This window comes from Diplotaxodon limnothrissa, linkage group LG12 (genome assembly GCF_057381915.1).
Source record: "Diplotaxodon limnothrissa isolate DT_005_m linkage group LG12, D_limnothrissa_male_GT1.1, whole genome shotgun sequence".
In the NCBI taxonomy this organism is placed as follows: domain Eukaryota; kingdom Metazoa; phylum Chordata; class Actinopteri; order Cichliformes; family Cichlidae; genus Diplotaxodon; species Diplotaxodon limnothrissa.
In genome coordinates this window covers 16932916-16952764 of record NC_140607.1, presented here as the reverse complement: position 1 = coordinate 16952764, position 19849 = coordinate 16932916, and the positions used below count along the sequence as shown (strand labels likewise).

Genomic DNA, 19849 nt, shown 5'->3' with positions numbered 1-19849 from the left:
CATAATTTAATAAGAGGAGAGAGAATTACTATTTCACATTTGGCCAAATAGGAAGGATAGCTTTAATCCCTTTAGCAATTAAATCATCACTTAAAAGCTGCTCTGGTTATCTTTGTTTGTCTCTGTCTGATTTAAAATCTTGTTTGATGATACATATAAATGTGACAAATACAAAAATCACCAGGAAGGGGGAAAATACACAGTACTGTAAATTCTAGTAATATTTCCTAGAATCTCTCATTTACAGTGTTTGTCATGCTGTCATATTGTTTGTCTGATTTACCAGTCACAGCCATAGCCACAGACTTTTTTTTTTTACTCCAGTGCAATTGTGTGTTATTTAACACAAACATATTTAACTTAAGACTTGGTGAGATCAAAGCAATTGAATACTAATTGCATCATTTTCACACTGATTATTGAGCCTCCTTTGCGGTGTTGTGTACCAGTAACGTAATAAGGGTCATTACTCCAGGGACCAGAAACAGAATCTTGATTAAGGTATACAAATGCCTAGGTCTAGCTCTTTCTCATTACTCATTTATACACTCACACCTCATGCACCTATCACTTTGTGAACTTGCACAAAGTGAGACAAATGCAGGAAATCTGCTACAGTGACCAAGTACAAAGCCCTGACACGAAGCACTCCATGCATAGGTTGAGTTACCAGAAGAAAACAATGGCACAACATGACTGATGATAATGGATAAATCCACTGTGACTGGAGTAAGCTACAGAGGCGTCAGAATATTTCCCCTATGGGAGCTTTTGGTCAAATACCGGCTATTGTGCCCATTAATTAGAGAGAATAGGAAGAAAGAAGATGCCAACCGATTCCCTTCAGCAGTAACAATGTGCAGCACTGCTGAGGGTAAGTGGTCACTCAAGCACTGGGAAGTCCCAGTACAGTACTCCTGAACAATGAGGAAGCAGCAGAGCATGTGAAGGTGCACATGCCTTTTATCTTTATGTAAGAACTTAAGACTCTGAACAATTTGAAAACTGTTTCCTACACAGTTTGGACCTTGGACAACATTTTGACACTGAAAACTAAAACTTTTTTACGACTCTTAAATGACAATTGAACAGTCTGTTACTTGTCCAGATTGGAAAGAGCCTTTCTCTTCAAGATTCAATTCGATTTCTTATTCCACACTTGTAAATATCAAAAGTTACTGACGCAAAGAAAAACAGATGATCTTTTTATCAATTGAATAGCTTTACTCTTAGCAGCAACAGGCATGGAAAAGGAGAGGAGTAAGGATGAAAAGATGCAGAAGGATGCAGAGGATGGTTATGGCATGCATGCAGTTCCTTCCACTGTTACACCTCACAAGACAACATTAGATGTGAGGATGATGAAAATATGTGGAGCAACAGGTGGTCCCAGTACTGTTTGCTAGTTTGTTACTCTAATATATAGTAATGCAGATACTAACTGCTGGTTTGCTTTGAAAAGCACAATGTCAAATCTTGTATTCTTTAAATCACCATCTGAAGAATATTAACTATGGTAGGCAATACAGTTGGGTATCCTGGTCTCACAATGCTAAACAACTTCTTACTGATTCACTGACTTTCATTTTGACACATGAATCAAATATTTTTTTGGTGAGTTAGAGCTTTTTGTAATTTACCTACAGTGATTGTATGAGCTATTTATAAAGAGTGATTTTACCTTTGCAAGAAATGTGTCAAAGAAATTGAAAATAAATGGAATGAACAATGAAGCTTACCGTCACTGATGCCCTCTCCTTTGATGCTTTTCAGTCCCCCAGGAATAGGTCTGCCATCCAAGAAGAATTCAATAATCCCATCATCAACTGTTATGATGACATGTAGCCATGTATCTGCAGAAAACTTTTCTGCAGAGGCCCGGGCCACTTGGGTACTGTTTGAACCTATTACTGTATAATATAGCATCACAGTGACATGAGACTCATTGGTGTGGACCTTCACTCCATAGTACAAGCTTCCATTTGTTCCTTTGGATGCTATGAAGCCGTCAGTATCTAGTCTGGGTAAAAGCCAAGCAGAAAAGGTGAAGTTGCTAATGGCTGCAGGCCCATCGTCAGGTGAGATGGTACCATAAGCTCCAGGAAGCCCGGAGAAAAACCAAGTGTCTGTGGCTGAGTGGTGTCTCCTTGCATGAGGCCTGAGCTCTACCTCATCTGGAAAGGAAGCTACCAGGAGCAGATCATCCATCCGAGGAAGGCCCTGTGGGAAGTGACCAGAAACAATTTCCCAGGACACCCTTACATCACCAAAAGTGCCCTGCTTACGGAGGATGGTGAAAGAAGTCACATCAGCCATATCATCTTCAGAGAGAACATCTTCAGCTACTTCTTGGTCCATGTTGTCCTCAGCAATGGCAAAGACACCAAATGGGTCATCATTGAACGGGATGAAAACAGAGGCATTTAGAGCACTCTTAGCCAGTCGTCCGCCCTCGCCGGGGTAACCGCCTTAGAGAAATAATGGCCAAGTGTCAGAGTTTTCCAAACGAAAATTAAATCTGCAGTTACTGATGATTCAAGAAAAATTAATTTCATCTCATTTTCTCTCTGCTTTGTGAAATTTCTTCTCATATCTGTCTTATGCGTCTTATATCAGTTTTATTTTATGCTTTTCTTTTACTCACCTGAGATATTTACCAGCCTGAGGATGTAGAACTCATTGAACTCTGGAAGTTTATCAGAGATGGCTTCCAGGACAATAGGCTTGGTCTTTTCCCCTGTAGTGAAGGTGACTGATCCACTTGTGTTTGTAAATTCCTGGTTTTCTTCCAGAGGAGTTAAAGAATCGTTGGCAAACAGCTGCCAGAATACTGTAATATTCCCAAAACGGCCTCTCGCACGTAGTACACTGAGGAAAAAAAAAAAGAGAAAATATTTCAGTAACAGAACATAGGTAATTGTCTAAAATATCAACTCTAGCGTTTTGATAGTACTTGGAGATTATAAACTACTGTTTTTGACAGAATCATGAAATAAATACAAATAAAAAAACACAAGATATTTCAAGTGAAATAATATTAACCAAATGTCACTCACTAAAAGTGATTGGTTTTTCCCTCTTCAACTGGTTTTTCTACAGGTTCCAAGGAGAAAATCCCATTGGCATCATCATTGGCCTCAATCACCACAGTAGCTGTGGCTGCTCCATACACAACTGCATCACCTGTGGACACATGCACATTATTGACGCTGGAATCAGATAATTAAGGAAAGGCAGACACACAGAGTGCTGGCCATATTGTTACTGCCATGTTAAATTTCACGCAATAGGAGGAGACTGTCTCATTAACATAGCGCGCTATTACTATGGTAACCAAGCCTAGGAGGATAAGGTGGATGATTTGTGAATAAGCTAAATTCCAAACAAAGGATTCTCTCTGCAGATGACTTAAAGTGAATATCACCAAGAACTAAACCAGAACTATTGTATTTGAAAGTTTAAAAATATGGAAAAAGTGTAGCTATAGCAGCACCAGAAGTGCAATATCCTCTCACAAGCACATACTTCAAGTTGCCGGACAACGAGTACCCTGAAACAAGCATGCAAATCTGTTTGTGATTAAGCAGACAAGGTAAAGAGTGTGAAGACGCCAGTATGAGTTTAGCTTACTTCTAACATTGGGATTATTGACTTTTAGCACAATCCATGCCAGCACAGCCCTCCGATATAAAGAAGAGGCTAACCCTTTCTTGATTCTACTCCATGTCAATCAGTAAACAGAAAGACGCCAAAGGAATGTTTGCCTTTGTCTCTCAGACCGTCTGGAGTTTGGTTATTAAGTTCCTGTTTTGTCCCACTGGCCTACCGTTCCCATCCATGAAAAACAATATAGGCCCATGAGAGCCTTTAGTCTTATCACAGACACTGCTAAATACCTCTGCTGCATCTCTTAGTACGTACAGGATACAGACAGAAATAATAAACAGAGCAGAAGATGTTAATTTCAGATGAATTGCTTGATTCATTTGAGCCACATTGAAAGAAAGACAACTGACTTTGAGTAAAAATGCAGATATTTTTATTATCCGAAGTGTAAAAAAAGTGTGTTTCTTTATTGGTTCAGAGTTAATTGTATTTTAAGTTATAGATAGAATCGGTCACTGATCAATTTGCAACAGACTAATGACCTGTCCAGCGTGTACTGGAGAGGATGTACCTTCCTCTTGTCCAAAGGCAGGTAACCAAAAGAAAATACATGAAAAATATGGTTTACTCTTAACCAATAGCAAAAAAAAGTCTTTATTACAAGAGAATGACATTTACATTATAAAGAAATGCTATATAAGCATATATTACCTGCCATAAACACATATATCATTGTAATGCATATTGCTACATTTTTGTTCTCATCACTTTTTTAAGAAAACAAGCACATACGTACCAGTGGCATTGTAGAGAACGATGTAAAAAGGCTCATCGGTCTCCGGTATGTCGTCATCTTTTACAGCCACAGAGATGTTCTTCGTCCATTCGCCCACAGCATATACCAGCACTGTGTCATTACTTAGCAAGAAGAGGTCATCTGGCGATGCATCATTGTACTCTACTCGGTACATCACTGTGGCCACGAAGTCTGCCCGTCCTGCCCTCACAACTGTAAAGTTGGCCACACCGCCTTCTTGAAGCCGCACAGCGACGGGTTCTACGATGAAAGTGCGAAAATGAAGGAAAGGGAAGGATGTCAGAGAGGGAGGACAAGCTGGAAAACACGTGTATTATTATATAATTAAAATCTTTACCTGAGAAATAAATGGGGTCATCATTCTTATTAATCCATAAGTTGGAACTGACTATGTTTCCCAGTCTTGCTCCACCTGTCGCATTTAACAGCGTGATGGTGAAATTCTCCATTTCTTCTGGAATCTTAAAAAAAAGAAAGAAATTTAAACAAAGAAAACTAACTGAGCTGTGGACGATGTGCTCTTTAAGGTTTAGTTTACATTTTACCTCATCAGGTACAGAGAAGAGAGTGAGATTTTTCAGGTACTCCCCCTCTTCGAAGGTGATGCTTCCTCGAACGGGGCGGACGTCTCCAGACAGTGCTGGCTCCAAGACCCACAAAACTGACACTTTGCCAAAGTGACCCCTGTTCCTCATCACGGGGTACAAAGCTGAAGGAGAAACGGGGCAAACAGACATGATCAATTTAGAAATTGAATGTTTTTTTTTCTCATAGATAAACTACATTTGATTTTAGCTGTACACATGTTTATTTATAGCAAATACAGGTAATACAGGCCATTCACTAGAGGAACTACTTTAACATGTCCTCATGTTTTACACAAAAACACAGACAGCCTTTGTTTTCCTTAACAATCACATGAAAGTTGGACACTCTAATTTTCTGTGATTCACTCCTCTTAGATCCATTTTAAGTGTCAATGAGGTACCACTTGACCTGGAAAAGTATTACTATTATCTAAAGGACTGCTACTTCAAGTTACCCTGGTGCGTCTCGTCTCCTTTGCTCTCATTGATGGCCACTGTCAGTCCCGACTGGCTGAACTCAATGACTCCGTAGGGGTCATCGTTTTTCCGAACGGTGATGTTGACCTCCCGGTGGTTGCCAAGACGACTAGGTGGAGTGCTGTGGCTGCTAAGTACCACAGAAAAAGTCTCGTCCAGCTGTACCCACACACATAACAAAATAAACAAATACAGTAATCACACTGAAAAAGTTTTAAAACATTAACTTCATAGCTTATTAAATGTGAAAGTAGGAAGGATAATGCATTTGAATTACACTGCAGCACTGTGTAAAATGCAGAAAATAAATAAGTAAATATTAATATCTTGCCATTTCTTACCTCTGGCACCCCATCAGGCCGTGCCACCAGCGCCACCACCACCTCTCTCTCTCCGGGTTTAAACTCCAGAATGCCCGTAGCACCGTAGAATTCATTGTTGCCCGAGGGCATAACGGCATATCGTATCAGCTGTTTCAGAAGCTGTCCCTGGGCTCTGACCACATGCAGTTCAACCGCCTCACCCTCCTAGGTTAGAAGAGACAAGCTTCAGAGCAAAGAAGCTAAGAATATATTCAGTTGAACCTTTAAGTCAATTTTAACTCATTTTTCAAAAATACATTTTCACAGCAACCATTCTGAAATTATTATTATTATTACTGTTATTACTGTTATTATTATTATAAAGGTTGTATTCAGGTAGAGACCTTTACTTAATGAAATCAGCAACACCTGCATTTGACTACTATTTCATGGTAATAAAGCTGCTACAAAATATTAGCTATTTCTAACGTCACAATGCACAGAAAAAAGCTAAATTATGAAGGCAAAACTTGGACTCTACATGTGTAACACACATTAGGGAATTATTTCAAAGTCCTATCACTAAGTTACAGTAATTGTCAGTTATTGTGAGTCAGTCGTGAGTCAAAAAACACCTAAACTGACCAGTAAATTCTAAAAATTGTCAAGCGTAGCTATACCAATTTTGACTCAAAAAAGCAAAATAATAACAAACAGATTTGAAATTTATAAGCAGTAAGAGGTCTTTGACTGAATGTGCAACAGTTTGGGCCACATCCAAGGTCAAATACTACACATACTAATGGAAATAAACCCTATTTCTTTTTGGGGCAGCTTTAAAACTGTGGCTTACATTGATAACCCATGGACCTCTGGATAACGGGGAGAACTCAAAGACTCCCCCCGGATCGTCATTCTCCATGATGATAATCTCTCGGCTGGTGAAGCCGGCTTTCAGGATCTGATTTTCAACGTTACTCCTGAGACGTGCACACAGAAATGCATATATAAGCACATACACTATTATTATTATTATAACTAAACACAAAAGAACAAGAAAAAAAGACATGCCATTACACCCTCTTTAATGAGGAATTGTGGAGCTGCATTAACATGGAGCTGCTTTAGGGCAGGTATGTGTCAGTTTCATGCTGAGTATAGCTCTGAAATGTCTGCTTATTGTACTTTTGCTATGTTGTGTGTTTACGTAAAACGTGCAACAATAATAACAATGACTAAGTAGCTTAACTTAAACTTCTCAAAGCATTCCTTGTATTGTGTGATGCTCATTCATTATTGACTCTATATGCTGAAGCCCTGCTGTTTAGCCCACTATTAATAACAATGTCAATCAACTGCCTGCCTGCCTCTTTATTGCTCAGCAGGGGAGTAAGTATATGTGTATGTGCTGGGAAAATTGAACCCAAGCAAGCATAACATAATGGGAATAACAAAGACACGACAGGATGAAGCACTCAAAACAGTCACAGTCAAGGCACTGCATGCATACAAACACTTGCATCTTTAAATGGTACATAATCAAGTCTGGTTAAATTAGTGCAAGAACATATAAAGAAGATTCTCAATTTTCTTCCAACAATCCTTTTCTTTTGGAATTACGTTTTTTCACACCATCACAAAATCCCCCACCGTGTCCCAGACCCCCTCATCCCCACATTGACCAAAGACCTCCAGAAAGCCTGAAGTAGGCCCTTCTGTGAAAAACAAAGACGTGATTCACGCCACACAAAAGCCCCAGGTTCACTCCACTCTCCACTTACCCAAAGTACACTATAAAGCGTGCAGTCTCCACCCTGCAGGGGACGAGTGGGAGGGAGAGAAAGCTGTCGTTCTCATCCAAATGTAGACTAACAGATTAACCCCCAATAAACATGCATCGCAAAACAAGCTAAGGAAGAACGGGAAGAATCAGGACCTAGTCAGCCCCTCCTTTCCTATTGGACTCAAGTGGTGCATAAGCTGACTTTAAACCATTACAGATAACCTCAAAAAGTGAATGTATTATAGTTATTGCATGCCAAGACTGATTTGATAATGACTAAAATAAACACTTAAAATAAATATAACGATGAATGTCAATTAACTTTAATGGCCCTACCTATCGAGAGTGAGTAGTAAGGTCTCGTTGACTTCTGGGATGTTGTCAGCCAGGATAGTGAAATTGATGGAGGCATCGCCCTGCCCAGAGACGAAGATGACAGAACCACCAAAAGGTTTCAGGTCATTAGCAGTAACATCCCCACGATTGGCTCCAGTTGGCTTAAGACTCCAGAACACTTCAGCCCGACCGTCCGTCCCATCACGCCGCAGAGGGAGGCTGACCTACGACAATTATCAGAATCAGCCTCTTACTAGAGATGGCACGATACCACTTTTTTATGTCCGATACCGATACCGATATCATAAATTTGGATATCTGCCAATACCGATATGAATCCGATATAGTGTTTTTTAATCAACAAAACTGTTTTTTTAAATATCTTGCTGCATTTTGCAAGTCTGCAAGTTCATACTCAAGTTTAAAACAACAACTACACTAAAGCTATTCTGTTATACCTGTATACAAAAAAAATATTTCATAGTTCAGCAATACTGATCAATCTAATAAACTTAGACCTACACCATCCTCCCTATTCTGGTATTTTAAAGAGTACTTAGCGTAAATATTAAGCAACCTAACTAATAGGGTTCCAACTCCCAGCAACAACAAAAATAAATAAATAAAAAATAGGGAACCACCCCTCACGCTCCACCTCATGATGCTTAATCGACGTAATCAACCTTAATTTGATGCAGTGTGAAAAAAAATGCACAGAAATCAATTATTTTTCAAGAAATATTAAATAGATTCAACATCTTTCTTCAACAAAATTGCAGACTGCACAGATGGTACCTTCCCAAAGTAAAAAGTACTATAGCTTACTAGGGTATATATATTAGACTTAATAGTCACTATGTACAGTAATTGACTTCTATTCATTTTACATCAAATTAAAACTTTGGGTGTCAGATAATTATTTATTAAAAGCTAGACATTTTAAATGAGAATAAGAAAGAAAAGTATGTCTTTGTGCCCCCTTTTCCCAGTTCATGCCCTATCGGCCCCTCTGGCTAAACTTTGCTAGATCCGCCCCTGCACAGTTACCAGCCGTCAGCTACGTAGAAAAAGATCCTGGTGTAGAAATTAATATTAAATAAATTCTAACAACAGCTTATCAAGCTTAAACGTTCTGCTGTTGTTCAGCCGCTGGTTTGCTCTTTCTGGCGCAAAGTGGACCAAAAACAAACGAGAGACAGACTCGCGACAGAAAAGCCGATCAGCTGATTTAAGCAGTTTCACGATTGAAGTAGCAGCCGGAGAGCGAGAGGCAGTCGCTTGTTAAGCTTAACGTGGGAATGCTTTACAAACATTCAGAGATGGACTTACACACTTGCTTTACTTCTCTCGGGGATAACTTTGTCGGAGATGAAATGCCAGGTTGCTAGCGAAGCTCCACATGCTATCCAGACCACCACAGGTCCTGCATGCCACAGCTGCTCTATCACGTGATGCATACGTTCTGAGGTGAGTTACGGCGTGTTGCAAGTTTTGTGAGGTGCTTTCGTGATATTTAATGGATCGGATTACATTTTTTATTTTTCTCCGATATCCGATCCAGTAATTTAGGTCAGTATCGGACCAATACCGATACGTAATATCGGATCGGTCCATCTCTACCTCTTACACTTAGACACAGTCTGTATAAATTATTCACACTCTGAACATTGTTGTTTCTTTTTTCACTGAATGTTTATGAAGCACTGAACTATGAAAGCGAACAAAGGCAAGCTTCACAAAACTGATAGTCTTTGTATATCTTACTGTGCTGGTATTGCTGTCCTCTGGTTCATAAACCACCACTGTGGTGTTGCTTGTAAAGCCAATTTCCCCATTTGCAATGTCAGGGGTGACAGTCAAGGTCAGGTTTAGCGATCCTCCAAACCTTGGGCTGTTTGACGGAATTGAGGGACTTATGTCGATCAGTTCCAGTGTATTCAACTACAAAAAATAGAACAGAAAAATAGAAGGCTAGATACATATTCATCAGACAGAAAACAACAAATTACACTCAAATACGACTGTATTGTCAGTTTGTAGGTTGCATTGAAAGACCTGTTAATGCTCCCCTCAGTCTATGTATATTTGTACACATATGTGTTTGTATTGAAGCTGAAAGTGTGTGAAGTAATTAAGCATCTACAGAATGTGAAGAAGGCTTTTCTAGTACTTTTTTGCCAGCTTTAAGGGTTAGGTGATGTTGTTAGTTTGGACAGCTGGGTAAATCCCATAGCAACATGCCAGATTTGAGTGCCAATGTAAAACCATTCACACATCCAAATGAGGCACTTAAACCTTGAATAGTACCAATTTGGCCAGAGGTACAGACAGAAACAGAAGGAATGCATTTGGTGATGTGAATGTGAAACGTCGCAGCTGAATTACAACTTAAATTACCTTGTTTCCAGTGGTATTACCTGTATTAAGAAATGAGCTCCATTCTGCAGAAAGGCATCATTCCTGATCGGCAGTATGATGTGGACCATCCGCTGACGGGCAAAAACCACATTAATGGTCCCGCTAACATTCAGGACGTGGTCACGGGCCCGTGCTGGGTCTATGGGACCCGCAGGAATGTAGAGGGCACCGAAGGCCATAGACACGTTACCCAGTGTACCACCACTCCGCAGAAAATTCAGAGACAGAAAACGGCCCTCAGGTTGGCTCTGGATGTTCTGCTCTTTGGCTGGGTCAAACCGAAAAAGGCCGTAGACATCGTCACTGTCCTGAATGTAGAAAACCATCTGAGGAAATTGTGGGAGAAAAAAAATTGCAAAGAAGAAGGAGACATATGGAACATTTTGAATGATGAAGGAATGATGTCTTTTAGAAAACACAAATTGCCCCTCTATTCATAGTTTCACTGCTAACAAGGGTTGTACAGTCCCCGTATGGAGCGAGCTAACAGGTCTCAAATAATAGCAATGAAGCCTGGGTGTACCATCAATTACAGTGAAGGATTTTGTGGAGTATCCTGTTTTTATGTTACTAAGATTGTATCTTGATCATAAAAAAGAGAGGTGAGGAACAGAGAGAGTGAAGAAAATAAGCAAGACTGAGAGTAGTAAAACAGAGCCCTGAGCTAACTTTAGCAGGGGCATCCTCTTTAATTAAGTGTGCTAAGACTGTTAAGAGTAGTTTCCACGAGCATTAAACTGTGGTTCAGTCATGGAACCTATACTTGTCAGATGCACTGTTTGGCACGCTCACTGATTTAAAGCACAGTGTGATGTGCATATTTCCGTTTTTGGAATGTGATACAGGATCTGCAACTTCACTGACAGCAGTCATGAACTTTCTTTTATATTTGTTTGCTTATGCATCGAGAAAATTCTTCTGAGCAAACTTGTTCTGCACACATGGCAAACAGGCCCTATAGTCCCATCTAATGCCTTGAACATAAACGAGTCTTGGATCTGCCCACTGCTTTCACATGTAGCCAAGAGGCTTGGACAAAGATGGAAGCAATAAAAACTTGTCACCATTTCATCCGTGCTTAAAAAACCCCCCCACAGAAACACCCCACTCAGAGTGTGCCGCCTGTTTCGACTTTGTTTTGATTCAGCCACATTAAGGGAACACCCACAGAGCAAAGTTACACACTAAGGGGTCGACTTTTGCAGCATGTGCCAAGTTTGCCACTGTGCCTTACAGTAGGTCACACACATGCAAAACACATGCAACATGCGTTCCCTAACAAGTGCAGCTAATTTTTTCTTACATACCCCAACATAATCCTAATAAATAATAATATAAATAATCCATAATCCTAAAAAATTTAATTAATTCATTGATTTTAAAAAATACGTCTTTTAAACTCACCTCCATGGGTTCATCAATCTCAGCATTTCCAGTTACTGTACTAGGCAGCAATTTGAAAACGAAGGCCTCTGCTTCTTCAGGTTGATCATCAGCTACAATGTTTATTGGAATAATAGCAGTCTTGTCACCGGCAGCAAATCTTACTTGCCCCACCTCAGGCCTCAAATCATCTGACACTGGTGAACGATCACTGGAGTTTCTGCTGATGGACCAGTTGGCAGACACTTCACCATAGCTGCCTCCGATTCTTACAATAACGATGCCATCATATCTGGAGGAGTGATAATCTTGGATGTAAATGGTTGATTTTATTTTTACATTAGCGTTTAGATTTAGCTAGCATGTAACACAAGAGGAGTTAGATCACGGATGTCAAACATAAGGCCCGGGGACCAGAATCAGCACAATCTGCCCCACTGGATAGATTTGGAAATTCTAGAGGAGGGCATAGACGTTCAGACTTTTAAATGTATTTTAAAACATTTTACAGCTTTTCCTACTGATAAAGATCTACTTCATTGCCATTCATGCTACACAAGATTAACTAAGTGATTAATAAACAATTTAATAACAAAAAGGTGTTTTTTCAAAATTTACTATAGAAATTTATTTTGTTTTTCTACAATGGGACCAGAAAAACTGGATATTTTCTGTGAATTAACAGAAGCTACCAGATTTCTTTTCTGTAATTTTACACATGCATTTCTTAAAAAGATTTTCTTACAGCACTATTCATATATGTATCATGAAAAATCTAAGACATACTGCTGAAACCGCAGTTATTTTCTTATATTAAGCTATCTTAGGGATTAAATTCGTAGTTTAACTTCTTTACACTTCAATGGTCCAGCCCACTTAAGGTCAGAGTGGGCTGTTTTTGGCCCTCGATATAAGATGAGTTTGACATCCCTGATTTAGATTATACAACAAATTTTATAGTACCCATTTATAGAGAAAACAATGCTACCTCTGTGTCAGATCTTCATTGATGCTGATTGGCTGAACCAGTGCACTGCTGCTGATTGAGAGGACACCATGAGGTTTGTCATTGGGCTCGATGGTCACCTGCACAGAGTTAGGCGATACCAGCACAGCATCTCCTCTGATCGTGTCCTCCAGGAGGACCAGATGGAAGGACTCTGCAAGTTCTGGCACATTATCATCACTGATGTTGAACAGCAGGCTAGCTTTATAGACAAATGGAGGGAATGTAACTCTTCTGACTGGCTGTAGATCGAAGAAATCCACAGCTGGTGTGGCACTGCCCAGGCCTTCACCACTCACCACCATGTAATCTACAGAAACCTAAAGACAGTAGAGTCCAGATGTTTCATACAAATTAGACAAATGCTCTCTGTTTTCTCTACATATAAGTTGTTGATTGTGTGTATATGAGTGCTTTTGCAGTAAAAGACTATGTAAACATGAAAAACTAGGTTTAAAGAACACAACCTCAGTGTCAACAGAGCCAATGAGTGGTCCATCCTCAGTCAATCGACCTCTGGTCACATTGAGGGCAATGACTGCCGCAGACTCTGGTACTGCCATGACAGTGTGGGAGAACCGCAGAGGGCTGTCATTACGCAGGATTCTCAGCCGAACACTGCTGGCGTTGGGCTTGAGGAGAGCTCCCCCTGCTACACCAGTTAGTCTTACTGAAAACACTTCATCATCCTCTGGGACCTGGTACACAGAGAAAGCAAAACACATACCATTCAAAACTCTAAACATGTATGTAGCAAAAAAGATGAGGAAAAATGCTGTACACTTTATTTTACAGTTAAAAGAATTTCAAAACTTCAAACTTTTGCCAGTGCAGTAAAAAAATTTATAGAGACAGATTTTTAAGAAACTTAATTGGTCCAGTGTAATCAATCAGTTCAATACCTGGTCATCCCGAATAAGTACAGTGAAGTGCACTACAGCCTGGCCTACAGGAATAGTGATGTTTCCACTGTCGGGACTGAGATCCTCACTGGCAGGGTTGGGACCATCAGCGATCTATGAAGACAGGAAGGAGAATAACCCCAGTGATATTCCTACTTTGACAATCCATGAGCTCAAAATGAATGTGAATTTATCCTTACTATGAAACACAAAGCAGTTGCATTATTTATTAAACATAGATGTTGCTCATTGTATCTAAATAATCTAAACTCTTGAATCCACAAGTGTCTTTAAGGCAGTGGGATTAATTTATAAAAGCATCTAACAAGCTACATGCAACACTGATTTGTTAGACACTGTTAGTTCTTGAAACACAAAAGTCCCTTAGGTATGCTAATATTATTCACATGATCTCACCTCAAAATTTACAGTCACAGTACCGTATGTTCCCTTTTCTCTAATTAGAGTTAAAGGCACGTAACGGTTCCCTCCTCTGGGTTCATCAACTATGATCTCCTCAGTCTGAGATAAAAAGAAAGAAAACATCAAAACAGAACTTTAATCAGCTTACATTCTACTTCATTCATTGACAATTAGAACCATCCAAATTAAGAATAAATGGAAATGTAACATTTGCAGCAGCAAACAAAAACAGGTAATACATTTCATTTGAACTGAACCCCAATCTGGCAGTGGAAGCGAGCAAAATGCCTCTTTACACATGTAACAAGAGAACCAAGAGAACATTTACATTTAATTTAAATTATTGTATTTAATTTTGAGATATCCATACTCTTTTTTTTCTGTATTATATATATATATATATTGTTTTATTTTATTTTTTTTAAGATACTTGTCGTTATTTTTATTAGCAAACAAGTAATTTATTAAGTCACTGTATTTAAAGTGCTTAAATCCTTTGGTTTCCAGTTTTTTTTTTTTACGTTTTTTTAAGTTTGTAAATTGGTGAACCAGCAAAGACAGGATGAAGGTGGATGGAAAGTTTCTTACTGAGTTGAAGGCAATTATTCCAAAGGCGTTATCATTGGACAGTATGGTGATGGTTGCCTTTTTTGGTGTCCCCACTGTAACACCATTTGAGGAACTCTGAAAAGTCAGGAGAATAGAAATGTTTAGATAAAGCAAAGATTATAGCGTATTTATATTAACACTCCTTTATCTTCCCCCCCTACCAAAGGTAATCCTGATCCTCATGTGGACAGCCAGACCGACTGCCTTATCTACGGGCTACACTACATTCCTGTGTTCCCACCGAGAAGCACTGGTGAGAGGGCACAAAGACAGGAAGTACTGGTTTCAGACCAGTTGATTTGTCAGGTTAGCTCTCTGCAGGAAACCTTTTCAGGATTTGTACCCTTCTCTCTGATTCAGTGCTAGACCAGAAAGACTTAACATCCCAGCAGGCCTAAAATCACACCATGAGTTACCAGGGCTTACGCCTAAGTGTTTACTGATGATCTGCAAGGTTTTATTTTTTTCCAAGACAGGATTCAAAAGAAAACAACAACAACAACACACTTTTACATGGTGTTTCCAGGGTTTCCATTAGTGAGCTTAAATATGTTTTTACAAGACCCAACAGTTCTGACATCCACCAAAACTTCAAAATTCCCTTTACAACTTTCAAACATCTGGATATGCACTCACTGCAGGTATTTTGGAAAATGACCAACTATATTACATTCTTGTCATAGTATTATAAACAGAAACACACATTTCTCCACTAAAGCATGTGTTATATCTCTTTAAGTTTTCTCAGCCAAACAAAGTGCATTTGAAACTTCTTATCAAAACCACTACATGTTTCGGTCTCCACATGTAAAGGTGAGCGCAAGCCAAGGCAAAAAAATAAAAAAAAAAACAATAAAAAAAACTACTTAAGCCTCTTGCATTCGTCTCTTGGGGCTTTTTTAGACTCTAACATTCTTTCTGATGCTGAGCCCTTGTAGCACGTCAGCTCACAGACAACAAATCCACACGCACTTATGTGGACACACTCATGTAAAGAAAAAAATCACTTTAGAAACTTTGAAAAACAACACTGTTGAAAGTATGGCGCTGTAAATCAACCATGCCAAGTCTTTTATGCCATGATCCGCTATGTGTTTCTGTAATTTTGTGCTGTGCTGCTAGGCTGCACCTGCTCTGATCTGCAACGACTCAACACTGTTTCTGTAAAAACAAATCTTTTCCTGTCATAGTCAACCAGCAATGTAACAGATTTTATACACTGAAGCGTGATAATAACTATGGCCCTGATTTTCCCTTTATTTTCTTGTGTTTAATCCATGACACCTTTTGTGGCGCATACTTGTACTCCAGACATAACTCCAGTAAGCTGACAGGCTTATATTTGGCCAAAGCTTTGTCTCATTGTAGTGTAAATAGAAGGGCTAAAAGTGGTCGCCTCATTTGGTCTTTCACTCTAGTAGCAGGCTAAAAATTGAGTTTTGCTACCGAATGTTAACCAGAGGTCACAAAAGCGTCAAATCGAGAACGACTGATGTGAAGAAAGCCACTCTTGCTGACAGATGTTTAGAATTGTTGCTGTTCTCTTAATTTAGACTACAGTCTCACAATCTGGGGTGTTTCCCCTACAATTGCCTTAGGAGAGGGAGCCAAAAGGAAAAAAAACCCACATGGAATAAATGATCAATTAATGAATGAATGAATTAACTTATTTCAGCATATTTGTGTACACTCATTGCATTTCACAACAATGTAGGAATCTCTACTGTGCTTTGCTTCCATTGTTGCGTCTCTACCCTCAGCTTTACTGTGTGTGTGCGTGCGTGCGTGCGTGCGTGTGTGTGTGTGTGTGTGTGTGTTAGTTTCACTCCCATACACAGAGAAAAGAAAAGGAAGGTAACTTTATGAGACAACTTGTTGTGTTAAACGGAATAAGAGTAGCCCAACAATAATAAATCCATCTAAAATGAAAGGGTATAACAATTCTTTTAGGATTTGTCTTTTTTTTTTTTTTAAAGAAAGCTGAGCCGACAGGGAAAAGCGGGATAGTCACCCCCACAACCAGCCAAACGCAGGGGATTCAAATGACCTTTATCTCTAAGTGAGGGACAAGATGGGCAGACAACAAGACCAGCCAAAGCCAGCCCATCAAGGATACATGAAACCATGGAGATAGTCTCTAGGCTTAAGTCATCCAGAACTGTGATGGCAATTGGTTTGAAAAAGATTTGTAATATGTACCATTTAAGATCATTTTCACATCTTTCACAAAATCTGACACTGACGTAGCCGTGCTTTTTAGGCCATGTGTTCGCCTTATTTTTCATCTTAGATTAATTAAGTAGCACACTGAAGCGCAGTACTGAGGGACGAGAAGAAAGTGACACACACCAACTCGCAGAGAAGCAATGGGCTCTCACCTGTAACATGAGGTTGAACGTAAACGTCTCATCGGCTTCAGGCAAGTCGTCATCTTTCACGGCAATAAAGATGGTCTTACTGGACTCACTGGACAGCAGGAAGGCTGCAGCATTAATGGCTTCAAAGTCCCCGGTGTCAACTCCCTCTAGCTGAATGAAACATGACAACACATTTTAACTTCACTTTTTTTCAGTTTACCTATATTTTTATATTCATGTCAAAGTGTGCCACTAGCATACTCCAGGCCTGAACTTGCAGGCTCAGTTCAGAAAATTCATTTATACTTGGACTTGCTTGAGCAAGAGTTTCCTGAGCATCTATTTCTGTTAGTTGCTGGATGGAAGTCTGACATTAAACAGTATTTTAACCAGCAATGCAGCTCTTGGTATAAAAATTAATGTAACAAGAAATATGGTAAAGATATCAAGAATCACAAAACAAAACCCTAAAACTACTCTTCATCGCACCGCCAGTTCGTATTTCCAGACACCAACTGTGAGCAGCTGACACTGGGCTACATGTAGACGATGTAAAGCCAAAATCCATTCATTTCCAACTGAGTTTCTGCTGACACAGTGGGACTTTTATATCATCAACGTTGTTTGTTATAGACAAAACAGTTACTGATTCTGAAGTTCACCTGATGTGAAGGTCAACTTTCCCAGAATAAGGACACTTATATGTTTAACTGTACAGACAGAACAGGCTAAATGATTCAACAGGCTGCAGAATTGTTCAGTAATTTTCACTCACTGCTGTGAACTGTTGTGAATTTCTATATTATTTGTAAGTTCACAGCACCAACAGTTGCTAACCTATGCACATATTAGAAACATATCACTAGATGATAGCTTCATATCCTACCAGAACCAAAGCTGTCACATTGACTGGGTCTCCCACTCTCTCTATGACCAGGCGGACCACAGCTGCGCTGCTCTCGTTGACAACAAAGTCAGTCTGCCCCAGGAACCGCAGCGTGGCCGACTCTGATGTAGTGCCAGGGATGGACAGAGCCAGAATCAACCCAGCTAGCAGGAAGGCAGGGAGCATTCCTGCCAGCACATGGAAGAAAATATTGAGAAAAATGCAGCAAATCAGATAAAATATGTGCAGTGAAAGAAATAAGAGTTTTACATGTAAAGAAGTTAATAATAATAATAATAATATAATACTTAATAACACACAAACATACTTCAGATTTAGTACATAATGCTGATATGTTCTCTACAGGACCAATTCTGAATAAACAATCATCACATCAAAATTTGTCATTACTGAGAAAGTGATTCACATATCGGGGAAACAATTATTTAGAATACACAAGTTTATTTAGATCAAAAATCCTTATTCATATACAAAAACAACTCTAAAAACAAATACAGAGTTTACAAAAATAAACCTATTTTTTACATTAAACATTACTGATGTTAAAATGTAAACATACACACATTACAACTGTTATGTGCTATAGGCAATACTGAATAGCCAGATGTTCAGAAGGCCTGCTGCCTTTTATAATGTGGAGCCTGGCAGGCTTTTTGGTCATTGTGGTCTGAATGATTCACAACAGTATCCCATAAGTCCAATGCCTGTTGTCCTCATGTTGTCATAACTGCTAAAGCAGTTGCATTTGAGTTTACAGTTCTTCACCACATGAATCAAAAGTCATGCCCTGCAATCCGTGCAATTCTGCATTACCACCTCTGTCTTTTCTCCCTCTCTCTAATTATTTTGCGACTCCCCTGCTTCCTCCAGCAATCCTCACATCTTAGTTTGTGTCCTCCACACCCCCCTGCTCTCCACTTCTCTCATCTTGTCATGTTTTCTCATCTCTCTTCTCTGTCACCCCCTGCTTAGCTCTCACACGCAGAATAATCCAGAAGCTGGATGGAGCTGCTGAGACAGTTGTCATGGTTCACAAAACAAAACAACACAGCATGACGCGTGGGGCGGAGCTAGCCTAAAGCCAGATTGTGTCCTCCTTGTTGCCTTTTACCCATCCCATTCATGATCTGCACCACACAGCCTGGCTAACAGTATGAACACGTAAGGTCTTTTAAAAAAATATTTGCTCTTAATTACAAGGTTGAAAAAGAACATCAGCAACTAGAGTGGATGAAGTCATGCTGTTTGGGTTCTTTTTTTTTCATACACGGAAATCATTTAGGAAAGTTGGGCATTGCAAATACCCCACTTTTCATTTGTTCCATTACTGTTAAATCAATCTGAGTAATTCTCAGTACGGGAGGATGTTTAAATGGAGACCATCGATCAGTCATTATGTCAACTTCAATGGCAGAAATCACTGTAACAGCATTAAAAGTTATCGGCTGATGAATACACTCAGAATAAACTGGTGCAAATTTTATGTTGTGACAAATACAACAAATACTGCACGTTTTAAGAGTTTGTGTTTTGTGTCTGTGTGCGGGGGGGTGTTGCATATATCACACACATGCCAGGAAGGGAGAGATGGCTGGAAAATCCATCAAAAAGGGATTTAAAGCTGGTGGGTCACAAAGCTGGACAGTGGGGAACAGAGAGTAAGGCTAAGGGGGAACAGAGGTGAGTGTGTTGCTGGACAAAGAGGGGCCCGGGTTGAATAAATCCTCTTATTTGCCGTGCTCTCGTTCCTGGGGTTGGAAACCAATTGAATTACTGACCGAAAGTTTGAGTAAAACACCATAAACCTTATTGGTTGTATCATCTCACTGAAATTGACTTGTAAGTGTGTGTGTGTGTGTGTGTGTGTGTGTGTGTGTGTGTGTGTGTGTGTGCAATTGTATCCACTTGCCTGCCTAATTAAGTTATATGAGACAGT

The 19849-nt window shown here is 39.6% G+C and overlaps 1 protein-coding gene across 3 annotated transcripts in view; it reads right to left on the bottom strand.

Moving 5' to 3' along the window:
• Window positions 1-18078, bottom strand: part of adgrv1 (adhesion G protein-coupled receptor V1) — a 119802-nt gene extending 101724 nt beyond the window's left edge. For 2 of the 3 annotated variants that reach the window (XM_085367222.1, XM_085367221.1), the window contains exons 1-20: window positions 17893-18078; window positions 17028-17177; window positions 14629-14724; window positions 14035-14139; window positions 13618-13731; window positions 13183-13413; window positions 12698-13035; window positions 11731-12001; window positions 10326-10652; window positions 9673-9849; window positions 7909-8132; window positions 6643-6769; window positions 5829-6014; window positions 5466-5646; window positions 4969-5132; window positions 4761-4884; window positions 4403-4663; window positions 3057-3183; window positions 2645-2868; window positions 1740-2468 (exon numbers count right to left, since the gene is read on the bottom strand). In XM_085367222.1, the coding sequence (XP_085223348.1) occupies window positions 1740-2468; window positions 2645-2868; window positions 3057-3183; window positions 4403-4663; window positions 4761-4884; window positions 4969-5132; window positions 5466-5646; window positions 5829-6014; window positions 6643-6769; window positions 7909-8132; window positions 9673-9849; window positions 10326-10652; window positions 11731-12001; window positions 12698-13035; window positions 13183-13413; window positions 13618-13731; window positions 14035-14139; window positions 14629-14724; window positions 17028-17177; window positions 17893-18078 (4342 nt within the window). Of the gene's footprint in view, window positions 1-1739; window positions 2469-2644; window positions 2869-3056; window positions 3184-4402; window positions 4664-4760; window positions 4885-4968; window positions 5133-5465; window positions 5647-5828; window positions 6015-6642; window positions 6770-7570; window positions 7604-7908; window positions 8133-9672; window positions 9850-10325; window positions 10653-11730; window positions 12002-12697; window positions 13036-13182; window positions 13414-13617; window positions 13732-14034; window positions 14140-14628; window positions 14725-17027; window positions 17178-17892 lie in introns of all 3 variants that reach the window. The other variant, XM_085367220.1, reaches the window with a different exon arrangement.
• Between the last annotated feature and the right edge of the window lie 1771 nt (window positions 18079-19849).